This window comes from Pleurodeles waltl, chromosome 9, assembly GCF_031143425.1.
Source record: "Pleurodeles waltl isolate 20211129_DDA chromosome 9, aPleWal1.hap1.20221129, whole genome shotgun sequence".
Classification (NCBI taxonomy): domain Eukaryota; kingdom Metazoa; phylum Chordata; class Amphibia; order Caudata; family Salamandridae; genus Pleurodeles; species Pleurodeles waltl.
In genome coordinates, this window is record NC_090448.1 from 528,671,917 (window position 1) to 528,685,194 (window position 13,278).

The 13,278-nt window shown below is 45.1% G+C and overlaps 1 protein-coding gene across 1 annotated transcript in view; it reads left to right on the forward strand.

Moving 5' to 3' along the window:
• Nucleotides 1-7,256: 7,256 nt before the first annotated feature.
• The window catches only part of TBPL2 (TATA-box binding protein like 2), a 196,755-nt gene continuing 190,733 nt past the window's right edge, over nucleotides 7,257-13,278 (forward strand). Inside the window, exon 1 of the mRNA XM_069205977.1 lies at nucleotides 7,257-7,407. Coding sequence (XP_069062078.1) covers nucleotides 7,357-7,407 — 51 coding nt within the window. The 5' untranslated portion in view covers nucleotides 7,257-7,356. The remainder of the gene's footprint in view (nucleotides 7,408-13,278) is intronic.

Consider the following 13,278-nt stretch of genomic DNA (forward strand, 5'->3'; position numbering starts at 1 on the left):
AGGTCGTAATATGGTATCTATAAGACGCTGGAAGGTGACCGGAGCCCCGTGTAAACCAAAAGGGAGAACATTAAAATTATATAGGCCCAAGGAGGTAGAGAACGCCGTTTTTTCCTTATTCTCTACTGCTAAGGGAATCTGTCAGTACCCCTTTCTCAAGTCAAGGGTGGACATATACTTGGCTTTCCCTAATCTTTCTATGAGTTTGTCAACCCTAGGAAGGGGGTAGGTGTCAAATTGGGACACTGCATTGACCTGTCTGAAGTCAATACAGAAGCGTATGGATCCATCCGGTTTGGGGACTAACACCACCTGGGAACACCAGGGACTTTTTGAGGGTTCTATAATACCCATGTCTAACATTTTCTCTATTTCTTTTTCTACTAGGATTTTTCGGGCCTCGGGAATACGATAGGGTCGTAACCTGACTAGTTTACCTGGTTGAGTTAAAATCTGGTGCTGTACTAAAGTGGTTTTACCCGGTCGTGTGGAAAACACTTGATTATGACAGTTGAGTAGTTGGGTTAACTGGCTACTCTGCTTTGACATGAGATCTGTACTTCTTTGTGGTTCTTCGGTTTTGGAATGTCGGTCAGTAGGACACCACCCAATCTCTAGCTCCTTAACCGTATTGACCAAATATCCAGTTGCCGGAGCTGCTGTAGGCTCTTCCCATTTTTTTAACAGATTTATGTGGAATATCTGGGTTCGTTTGGGATTACCAGCCAGTTGGATGTTATAGGTAACTGGGGTTACTACTCCTATCACCTCATACGGCCCCTGCCAGTTTGCCAACAGTTTGTTATCGGAACTAGGTAGGAGTACTAACACCTTTTCCCCTTTATTTAAGGTTTTCATTCGAGTGCTCCTATCATAATACTGTTTTTGTTTATTCTGGGCTTTTTCCATATTTTCCCTTACATCCTCCCATACTGATAGTAATCGGGATTTTAAATCGCTGGTATATTCTAAAAGGGATTTCTCCCACGGTTATAGGGGGGATTGGCTACCTACCCAGGTATGCACCTATCAGGAGGTGTCTCTGACGTCACCTGCTGGCACTGGCCACTCAGAGGTCTCCAGAGGGTCCCCACACTTTTGAATCCAAGATGGTTAACTCCAGGGACACTCTGGAGGAGCTCTGAGCACCACCCCTGGGGTGGTGATGGACAGGGGAGTGGTCATTCCCCTTTCCTTTGTCCAGTTTTGTGCCAGAGCAAGGACTGGGGGTCCCTGAACTGGTGTAGACTGAATTATGCAAGGCGGGCACTGTTTGTGCCCTTCAAAGTATTTACAGAGGCTCTGGGAGGATTTCCCACCCATGCCTGTAACACCCATTTCCAATGGGAGAGGGTGTAACACCCCTCTCCTAAGGGAAATGCATTATTTTGCCTTCCTGGGATTGAGCTGCTCAATCCCCAGGAGGGTAGAACCCAGTCTGGTAGGTGGCAGCAGATGGGGCTGCAGTGGAAACCTCAGAGAGCTGGTTTGGCAGTACTGGGATCCATGGTGGTGCCCCCAAGGTGCATGGGTTCCCCCCCCCCATACCAGATTTGGATTGGAGGGTCAATTCCATGATCTTAGACACCTCACATGGCCATATTCTGAGTTATCATTGTGAAGCTACATATATATGTTGACATATGTAGTGCACACTTATAAGGGTGCCCCTGCACTCATGAGGTCCAGGGAATTGGCCCTGGACAACGTGGGGCACCTTTTCTAGTGCCAGGGTGCCCTCACACACAGTAACTTTGCACCTAACCTTCAATAAATGAAGGTTAGACATATAGGTGACTTTTAGGTTACTTAGTGCATTGAAAAATGGCTGAGAAATAGTGTGTGCACTATTTCACTCAGGCTGCAGTGGCAGTCCTGATGAAAGGTTTGTATGCACTCATGGGTGGCAAAAGAAATGCTGCAGCCCATAAGGATCTCCTAGAACCCCAATGCCCTGGGTACCTAGGTACCATATACTAGGGACTTATAAGGGGGGTCCAATGTGCCAATCAGAATTGCAATCTGGAGTCACTAAACTGTAGTGACAAAGTTGGTAAGTAGAGAGAGCATAAGCACTGGAGTACTGGTTAGAAGAACTTTGGTGACACAGTCAAGCATACTGACAACACACATAGGCCACAAACTATGAGCACTGGAGTCCTGGCTAGCAGGATCCCAGTGAGACAGTAAAAACACACTGACAAACAGGCCAAAAAATGGGGTTAGCCACGCTAGTAAGAGGCTACTTTCTCACACTTTGCATATGTTTGAACTAACCACCAAGCTAGTTCTGGTGTTCCTGGTAACTTAAAGGAATTTTATTTTCAAATCTTAGTAAGCCCTATAATTTACAGGTGGTGTTAAAGCCGTATAAACCGGAAACAGCTTGGAGAGAGCATCTATAACTTCAAATTCCACCCAGGAATAAAACATCTCAAAGGAATACATTACATGAACAGCTATTACAAAAATAACTGCTCCCCCTGCATCAGGACACATTGAAGTTTGAGATGCTGAGTGCATCAAGATCTGCACTGGTGGATGCACCCCTTTCAACCTTCTGAGATGGTCTCTTTCAGCCCTCAAAAATCCCAGACTAATTTGGTCACATGTCTCCTCGCTGAGTTGCTCATATCAGCAGCACAATGGCATGGGCAGGGCCAGCTTTAGCACTGGTGTCGCCCAGTGCGACAGTCTGTTTTGGCTTCTAGTCTGTCAGCACACGCTGTATGTGTTTCCACTGATCCTCCTCCTAGCCAGAGAACTACAGGAGGATCGATAGCAATGGATTCTGATCAGTCCAGACTGGGCAACAAGGATTTGGTAGGCCAACTTGGTGGCAATGAGCATGTGGTTACCTCTTCTCCTCCACAGAGTAGACCTGCTCTTGCAACAGGGGGGGGGGTCAGTTCCTACATCACGGTCCTGAGACATTGTGGCTGCACCCTTGAAAATTGTACGGTGTCACTTAGAATCCTTTTGCCTTCCTGAGGATGTTGATGGTGTCATCCAAGCCTCCTGAAATCCTATCACCAAATCCATTTTCGGAGGCCACTGGAACAGATTTTTGCAGTGGTGCTAGTCACAAAGCATTGATTCTTTGACATTTTACCAGCCTGATGTCTTCAGATTTGTCTTGTCCATTGCACAGCAAGGTCTAGGGGTAGCTACAGTTAAAGGCCACTTAGCAGCTCTGTCTGGTTACCCTTCCCAATGTAATTAATCACTCCTATTGAAGTTTCTGAAAGGTATGCTTTGCTTGCTCCCTCCCACTCCACTTATTACGCTTCAGTTTGGCTTGAACCTTTTTCTGACTTTCTTGATGGCATCTCCATTTGAGCTGATGCGGTGTTCCCTGATTCAGCTTCTAACTCAGAAAAATGTCTGTTGGCTGCATTTGTTTCTGCTTGCAGGGTCAGAGAACTACAGGACTTTCCGTTTGCCAACACATCACTGTGGGCTATCTGGATAGATTTGCTCTTTGCATTTGCCCATGCTTCTTGCGCAAAGTAGCGACTCCCTTTCATATGTCTTATTCCATCACGCTTCCAAATTTCACCCCTCTTCCTCATCTAACCAAGAATAAGGAACGACTGCCTACACTGGACCCCTGGCATACAGTATGATGCAACATTTACTGCAGTCGACATAGCCGAGTGGACAATCAGCTTTTTGTAGGCTCAGTCCCACCTACTGGGAAGTTACTGCTTTGGGACTTATTCACAAGGTGAGGATTCTCCAGGAATGTGTATCCATTTAAAGAAAAATAATTACCTACAGTAATGATACTTCTGATTAATCTTCCTGTGGATTCCAACTCCCTGATGAGTCTGTGTTTTAATTCAAAAGATCCCAAAGTATGAAAAGTTGTGAAGTATTTGTCACTAGTGTGGCTCTCTCAATGCCTCTGCAAGCCTCGAGGGAGAGCAGAGAAGATTTCAGGAATTGACATTCAGACACCCAGTGATGTCACACTGGAAATGGAGTTGCAGTTAGAGCTGTGCAGCACCACCTAGTGGTGCTGGAGAGTAATTGCAGGGGGTAGCAGGAATATTTCCTCACCAGCCTAAAAGTATCCCTAAATTGAAGAATCTGCAGGAATATTGTGTATCCACTAGAAATATTATCCAATATATTATTCATGTTATTTTTCCCCAGAAAATTCAACATCACTATGTTTAAAGGATTAAGTGGTCATTTATGTAATTTGCTACTTGGTGAATAGATAAAAACTATATATTTACGGAATGCGTATCTGTAAATATGCATTTTAAACATGCACCACAATGAAAATCAGAATTATCCGTAAGCTCTCACGGTTTTTAGTTTGGAAAACTAAGTTGCCCCCATGGTCCAGCCCCAGACGAAAAGTCCTAATTTATTATGAACATAACCAAAACACAAATCCGTGAGCTGAAAGCAACATGTGCAACTTGGGGAAGTAAATAAGGCAGAACAGGACCGACCTGAAAAGGCTTGATGTCCTTTCCCATCCTCTGTTGGATGTGTCAGTAACCGTTTAAGCAAACAACGCAGTCACCAGCAGGCAAACAAAACCTATAATGTGAATGATTCTTTCTGTGCCCAAATCACTTCCTGCTGTGTACCTCGATTCTGATATGAACCAAACGTTTCTAATGTGAGAGCCACTCAGCGAGGCCAGTTTCCTCTTTAAATTCTGGCACTTGTAGTTATCCCTCTCTTCATCCCTCCCTACTCCCAAGATCACGAACGAAAGAGTAAAAGCAAGAGAATGCAAAATAAATGGAGGAATGGCGGAGATGCCACTTGGAATGGGCAACTTGTGGCTTATGAATAAAACTTATAATAATAAACAGGGTGGAGTTGAATATCTAGCCAAGAGAGATGAGTTACTGCTACACTGTTTTCCAGACTGTCATAAGATATCTGTGTTTGTTTTTTTTATTTACCATTCCAGTCCCACTCCGCTCTGCCCAGCAGGCACTGGCCCCCATCCCATGCATATGTAAAAGCACCGCCGGAGGAAGGTCCTTCAGCTACCTCACAGCAAAAAGCTGGAACAACCTTCCCATGCACCTCAGACAAAGTCCACCATCTTCAGGAAGAACCTCAAGACGTTCCTCTTTGGATGAGGCTCGGTCTGTCCCCAACCCCTGCCATCGCCAGACCCTTTCAGGTGAGTAGTTACACTCTACAAAAACGGATTGATTGCCAAATCTGATCTTCGCATATGAATCCATGGCCAGCGTGGCAAGAAATAAAACCAGGTCTGTCTGGGTTACTCACGCTGGGCATGAGTTCTAGGTTCTCTATTTGGTGTAATATCCTCATGTTTTACTTACACTATATTTATGTCAATAGGTTTGTAGTATGAAGTGAAATACTTACCTCACCCTTATTTTGGTGGGGTCACCACCAATGGAACCATGTTCGCCCTGATAATACGGCAAATGCTTCCTTTAGACCTCAGTGATACCCAGTTCTGCAAGCCTCGTCCCTTTCTCACCTCTTAGTTAGTCTATATGGGACCAACTGTAACAAACACAGGGCCTTAATCTTCTTGGAGACGCCTTTACACTTAAAAATAGTACAAAAAAAAATATGCCCTTGCAGCATGTCTAAAACAAAATAGGGGCCATTTTTACAAGTGGCTTGCACCGCCATTGGGTCACATTTTGATGTACCAACAGTACAGGCCCATATCTACAAGGCCGTGCAAAGCCACTTTGTGTGGATTTACATGGCCTTGTAGATATGGGGTAAGGCAACGCAGAACAAGTTGCTGCTTTGCCTTACTCTGCGTCAAGGAGGCATTCCACGGGTGTTGCGTGGCTGTTCCCACACAACACCCATGGAATTTGGTGCATTCCCAGATTTACAAGGACATGTGTCAAAAGCCTGTGCCTCCGCAGCGGAGGAGTAAGAGGTGCAATGAGGAGAAATACCTTTATTTCTCCTTGTTTTTAGGGTCGTCTGCGCAAGTGCTCTGACCTGTTGCAATCACTCTGTGGGCTTTTTACAATGCCCACTACTGCTATTCATTCTTTGTTGTGCTTGTCTTAAATGCTTCATTCTTAATGGTGCATTTTGTGAAATATCCCTCCTCTGTGTGCAAAGTTACCTCCCTGCGATTTCACTCAGTGAACATTTTTGTTGGCCATCACACTACGTCACGCTTTCTCCTGTTACATCGTGTGATGGCCCCTCCTCTGGTTTCGGGTTGCCTTTCATCTCAGCCGCGATCCTTTCTAGACATTCACACAGGGAGGCAATAACTCTTGCGCTCAAGATGGCTGTGGAGCTTTTAATTGACTTGCTTATGTGAACCGTTTTACTTTTCATTTTCAATTAATGTGGCAAGAAAAGTCCAGTTAGGAATTTAAAACGCTAATAGCTCTAACTCGATCAAATAAGAGACCCATTGTATTGCAAATGCTTGCTTCCTTTTCCTATGTGGACACATAGAAAAAGGAAAATGTCTCTTGCGATTGTTTTTGTGGCGGAAAAAACACCTTCTTGCACAAAAACAATCATGCCCGCAACGCAGACAATTTGTGTGCCAGAGCAGGGGACAAGGACAGAAATGCGCCGTATCTTCTAGATATGGTGCATTTCTGCCCTTTTCTTTTGATGCAGGGCAGCAAGAGACTTGTGCCGCTGACCCGCGTCAAAAATTTGTAAATATAGCCCCATGTGGTTTCGTTGAGGTTCTTAAATTATAGGTGCACATCTGAAACCTCCCACTGGCGGCTGAGAAGCAGTTTCTCTTTCAAGATCCTCGATTGGGTGCAATGGGCCCTCAGGCAGACAAGAAAAATGCCCGCCACTCCTTGTTTGGTATTTACATATGGCACTATCTGGTTGCAGATTTACTCTCATAGTCCTGGGCCCCGGTGCCACTGCACCTATTGCACTATTGATAGCCACGTCGCTATTTAGCAACAGAAAGCAACGCCTACAACAAACTGCACGGACGAATAATCGCCTAGCCGCTGCCGAGTAGCACTAGAGAAAGCACACAACTAACGCCGTTTGGACTCCCACTGGTCCCAGTTTACTAAACACGAGCATCAGGTGTGCGCGAGGAAATCTCATTAACAGGCTCCACTAAAGGCATAAACAGTGAGATTCCACATCGCCTGCCGCCAGTGGTCGCACGATAAGAGTTTTTTCGGGGGGCGCTCGAGCGCTGGCTATGTTTGAAAATATTACCAGGAACGTCAGGTGCATCTTCGGGACTAGACAATTCGAGGTGCAATTGAAGCCGCTGAAAATGCACAGGTGTCTCGTGGTGCGTCATAAAAAGCTGCTGGGGGTCTGCCTCATGCCTGGACGGTTATCGCTCAGCGTGGGCTGGAGACACAGAGCGCCGCCATGGAGGGGGACCACTCATTGGAGAGGTACTTGGACCAGTGCGAATCCCAGGTAACCCGACCAATATAAATAAATACCAACCAACCGCGCAGTCAATAGAACCACCTCCCATTCCTCTCAGGCATTCGGAATATGCCTTTTACGCAACTCACATTTGACTGACATGCACCCGCTACAATTACATTGTTACGTCGAGTGTTTTGCTAGGTCCTTCGTACAATGAAGACCTGAACTAGCAATAAGTTTGAGGCGCTAGGCACAAGTTCACAGTTTAAACAACATATGTAAAGGAAGCAAATAAAACAGGCGTGACATAGGTCGTATCTGGGAGAAATCTGTATGTTTTCAAATACAAATGTATTTCTATACCCATACCCACACTTTGTTTAAGCAACTATTATTGACACTTTCAGCGATTAAAAAACATTCTTCTAGTGCCCGTTTTATTAATTGAAAAATCTGTCTGAGTTCTTAATTAACGTGTATATAAATGTAAGATATGTGGTTAGACACGGGTCAAATATTTATGGATGCATACAACTGAGCACCTAGAACACGTCCGATGCCAGGCCTAGAGAATCGAAACTCGGCTTGCATTTAAAAATAGTGTGTACGTGTTTTCTACAAGGAGTCCCCCTCTCCACATAGTCAGCCTAATTTAGCTGCCTCCGAGTTAGATTAGATTGTAGACCCATTTAGGTTTCAAGCTAGAAGCAAGCGGTTAACGTTAACTGTTGAAACGTGTTTATTACGTGATGCTAAAGGTCTTCTTTGCCGTTTTCGATCATGATTGTCGCTCACCTGTGGTTGAACTGCACCTCCTTGGACTTACTGGTATACATTAAATGTAATAGGATGGAGACTCCCTGCGAAGAGGGGCGCCTAGGGACGGAATTGGACCATTGAAGGGTTGGGGGAGGAGGTCCACGGTGCAAGGCCTTGTTACGTCGCTTAAAATCGTGGTAAACCGAATCCCTCTGATCCCGAAAGAAGACTATCCTCACTCTACTTGGAATTAAGTCATTCCGTGTACTACTGTAGACCCGTTTATAGTCGCCGACAATGTTATAGTGACTTAACAAATTCGTTCTTTGTTTCAATTAAGGATTGCGCTTAGACAGATAGTCCCGTGTCGCTCTGGTTGTTTATTCACAGCAAATAATAACGGTGGCTTTACACACATGCTTTCCTTTGCAAGCAAGGGATTGTGGGTATGCAAATGTCCTACTCCTGCTGTATTTATACTTCCAGTGAAAACCAAGCCTGAACAGGACCCACATCTACACAGGGATATCTGTAACAGATTTAAAGACCCACAGTCTCTGATATTTTAAGAACCAAATTACCAAAAAATATTTGAAGACAAAATTAAGCCTAGGAGGATTTCTAAAATGTAATTAAATGTTCTTGCATTTAGAGTATTGCTCAGAAAGCAAACCTGCAAGTGCTTTAAGAGAGTGGTTCGCAGCCTGTGGTCCAGGTAGCAATGGGGGTCAGTGAAGCCTCCTCAATGGATCTGCAACTGCTTAGAAAATTAAATAATATTAACAGATGAGGTCCCCAGATTCCAATAATGATTCAGTGGGGGTCCCCAGGTTCCAGTAATTATAAAGTGGGGGTCCACAGAAGTCAAAAGGTTGGAAACCACTGCTTTAAGGACCAAAAGTATTACCGGAGGTGTGTTCAGATAGGCCCCCTGTCACACCTAGATCCTAGATGTATTACAGGACCTATCATAGCACACCTACAGTCTGTGTAATACTGTTTTAAAATAATGACTTGCATATTCACAGTACTTTTTGTTACGGGCTGAGACCTCATAGCACTATAAATACACAAATTACTGTTCCACACTGTGCTAACCAGAATAAAAATCTATGACTCTCTGGTCTCACCGACACCTGCAGTGATCGGTTAACTAATTGATGTTTCATAACATAAATAAGTTCAAATCCTACAAGGTAGTTCATTTGCGTTTATTTTACATTTAAGGTATCTGCATTTTTTTATATTCAGTTGCTGTGAAGGTGAAAAAAACAAAAATACTTCTAGATTATTTTGTTGCTTTAGCCGTGTTTATGACATAACCACCACAGGGCTCAGGATCACAGTTGCCACACTTTTATATGCATGTCGACTGCAACATGTAAATGAAGACAGCCTTTAAACGTAAAAAATAAATAAAGTTTGCTCTTCCAGGCAGTCTTTATTTACAAGTACATATTGAGGTCCTTGTGTTTCCCCTGGGAACTCTGCCACTGACCCCAGGAGGGATGCGCCCTACAGTTTGAAGACCTCTGATCTAGCACTGGTAAGGTGATTGGGGTAATCATGGTGTGCATTGGCCTGATTGGCAACCATAACCATTGCACCCACTTAAATGGTGTCAATAAAGGGAAAAGATGCGGACAATGAGGTTGATGGAGTGTAGCTCTTATAATCAAAATTAACATAAAAATGTTTGTGGGTTAATGCATATTAATGCTGCATAGAAAGATATTGCAGTTTTACTAAACGTGTGTTTGAAATGTGCCCACGGGGAGTGGCCGTCAATATATACAGTGAGTAATAAAATTGACTAATAATGAGTTATTGATGTACTAATGTATGATTTTGTATTGAGTATTAAGAATTATATGTTAAAGTTTGCTAATTAATCACTAGGCCGTAGTTAGCATGAGTCGGGGCCTAGCTGCCCGGTTTCATATTAAATGTGTTTTTCTAACGTGCAGTGTGCTGACTTGCTGAAGGACATGTAATCGTATTTTTTCAAAAGCTAGAAGATGAGTGTATCTGTAGTAGATCCATTCTCATGAAACTCGACTTGCTCAAGGAAACATTCTTGCTGAATGCAACAGTGTAAACTTGCAACAGGTACAAGGTTGCCTAAACCGGTATAGACAATGGAACTACTGAATGGGGATGCGAGAGGACCACGAGAATATGAAATCATACCGGACATTCTACCCGTTATGAGGTGACAATTTTGATGGGACGATCAGTAAACTATTGGACGGAGATAGTGGTGCGCCAAACCTGCCAAATTACAGGTACAGCAGCAGATTCCCATGGTACCTAGACAGCAAATGCAGTTACCATTAGCCCCAATGGGACAGCAACAGGTGATGCTTCCTCAACAGGTCACAGGCCAAACAATGAGTCAAAATAATACAGTACAACAGTTCCCATTGCGTGGTGAGGATGGAGTAAACGATGAATGGTCGGATGATTGTTCAGATAGTGAGGAGTGCAGGCTTGCAGCGTCCCTAGAAGTAGATCAGAGGGGACCTTACGTGCAAGCGAAGGTGATGGGTCACAGGTTTCGTTTCTAGTTGATACAGGAGCTACACGCTCTACAGTCAGAAGTGCAGAGGTTCAGAAATTGCCACTTTCGGGATGTACCATAAAGGTGGTAGGAGTAGCAAATCAGCTCCTGACAAATCCGATTACGGATCCGGTCCAAGTTGAGATTGGTACTTCCAAGGGATTACATAGATTTGTAGTCTGTGACTCTAGTCCCATATCCCTACTGGGAAGAGACTTACTGTGTAAGACGAGGTATTCGCTTACCTGTTCCAATGAAGGGATTGAAGTGCAGACAAACAGTGATGACGAAGGGGAGGATGGTCAGCTCTCAGAACCGGAGACGGAGACTGTAGATGAAGAGTACCCTTTGATAACCTTCTTCCCGATGTTCACAATGACTGATTTGCCAACCAAATTGCAGGGAACAGTGACAGAGAAAGTGTGGGACTTGACAGGAAAGGAAGTGGGATTAATAAAAGGAGTAAAACCAGTCAAGGTAGAAGTGAAGCCAAATGCAATGTTTCCCCAAGTTCCGCAGTACCACATGGCACAAGACGTCCTTATACAGGTGACGCAGATAATCGCAGACTTTGTAAAGCAAGGGGTCCTGAAAGAAGTGATGAGCAGCCCGTGTAATTCACCAATAATGGGTCTGAAAAAGCCTTGTGGGAAAGTTCGAATTGTCCAAGACCTGAGAAAAGTTAATGAGATTGTGGTAAAATGTTGCCCCATAGTGCCAAATCCAGCCGTGATTATGTTTCAGGTTCCGTGTGATGCAGAATGGTTCACAGTTGTGGACCTGTCTCAAGCGTTCTTTTTGGTGCCTCTTCTTGAGGATAGCCAATTCTCTTCAGTTTCAAATTCCTGGACAAGGTTTACAGTTGGTGCCGAATTCCTCAAGGGTTTTCGGAATCAACTTCCATTTTCAGTCAGATATTGAAGAAGGATTTGGAATCATTGGAATTGTCTTTTAGTTCGACTCTAGTACAGTACATTGATGATTTGTTGATTGCGTCCAAAACGAAAGATTACTGCAGGTACGCTACTATTGCCTTACTGAATCATTTGGGAAAGAACGGACATAAAGGGGGTCATTCCGACCCCGGCGGGCGGCGGGCGCTGCCCGCTGGGCGGAGACCGCCAGAAGACCGCACCGCGGTCAAATGACCGCAGTGGTTATTCTGACTTTCACGCTGGGCGGGCGGGCGACCGCCAAAAGGCCGCCCACCTGCCCAGCGGGAAAGCCCCAGCAACGATGAAGCTGGCTCCGAATGGAGCCGGCGGAGTTGCTGGTGTGCGACGGGTGCAGTGGCACCCGTTGCGATTTTCAGTGTCTGCAAGGCAGACACTGAAAATCATTATGGGGCCCTGTTAGGGCCCCTGCACTGCCCATGCCTGTGGCATGGGCAGTGCAGGGGCCCCACGACACCCGTTCCCGCCATCCTGTTCCTGGCGGTTTTTACCGCCAGGACCAGGATGGCGGGAAGGGGGTCGGAATCCCCATGGCGGTGCTGCGAGCAGCGCCGCCATGGAGGATTCTGTGGGGCAGGGGTAAACCGGCGGGAAACCGCCGGTTGCCCTTTTCTGACCGCGGCTTTACCGCCGCGGTCAGAATTTCCCATGAAGCACCACCAGCCTGTTGGCGGTGCTTCCGCGGCACTCTGCCCTGGCGGTTTTCAACCGCCAGGGTCAGAATGACCGCCAAAGTGTCCCCAAAGAAGCTACAGTACTGTCAGAAAGAGGTAAAGTACTTAGGACACCTGATTGAAAAGGGGGTGAGGAAAATATCCAAAGAAAGGTTGACAGCCATTTTGCAGATGAATCCCCCGACAACCAAAAGGGATGTTAGGATGTTTTTGGGAATGGTGGGCTACTGTCGTCAGTGGATTCCCAATTTTTCGATTATCTCTAAACCTTTGGTGAGGTTGACTGTCAAACAAATTCAGGATGGCACGGGTGCCATAACCATGTCCGAGAAAGAGATGAGGGCATTCATTGAACTGAGGTAAAGCATGTGCAGGGCACCAGCTTTAGGTATACCTGATTACACAAAGCCTTTTGTATTTTTTTTCAAGAACGTGATGCTTGTTCTTTGTCTGTCCTGACACAGGTCCATGGAGGTGCAAACCGCCCAGTAGTGTATTTTTCAGCTACATTGTACCCAGTCGCAGCAGCCTTACCGGGTTGTTAGCGTGCAGTTGCAGCAGTTGGTCAAAGCCTCACTCAGTGTGAAAGTATAGTGATGGGATATCCCTTAACAGTAATGGTCCCACATTCAGTTGAAATTCTGTTGACCTGAACAAAGACTCCGCATATGACGAATACTCGCCTGACTAAGTATGAAACTATTATACTGGGGTCACCAAATGTATCTTTGAAGAGATGTACTGTGTTGAACCCGGCAACTTTGCTTCCTAATGAAAATGCAGATATTGATGATGCGGAGGAGGTAGAACATGATTGTCTTGAGGTAACAGATCTGTGCACCAAACCGAGACCCGACATTAAAGATACCCGATTGGAAGAGAATGGTTACATTATCTTTGTTGATGGTTCCTGCCTGAGAGACTCAGTAGGAGTACTGAGAGCCGCATATGCCATGTGTACAATCTCTGG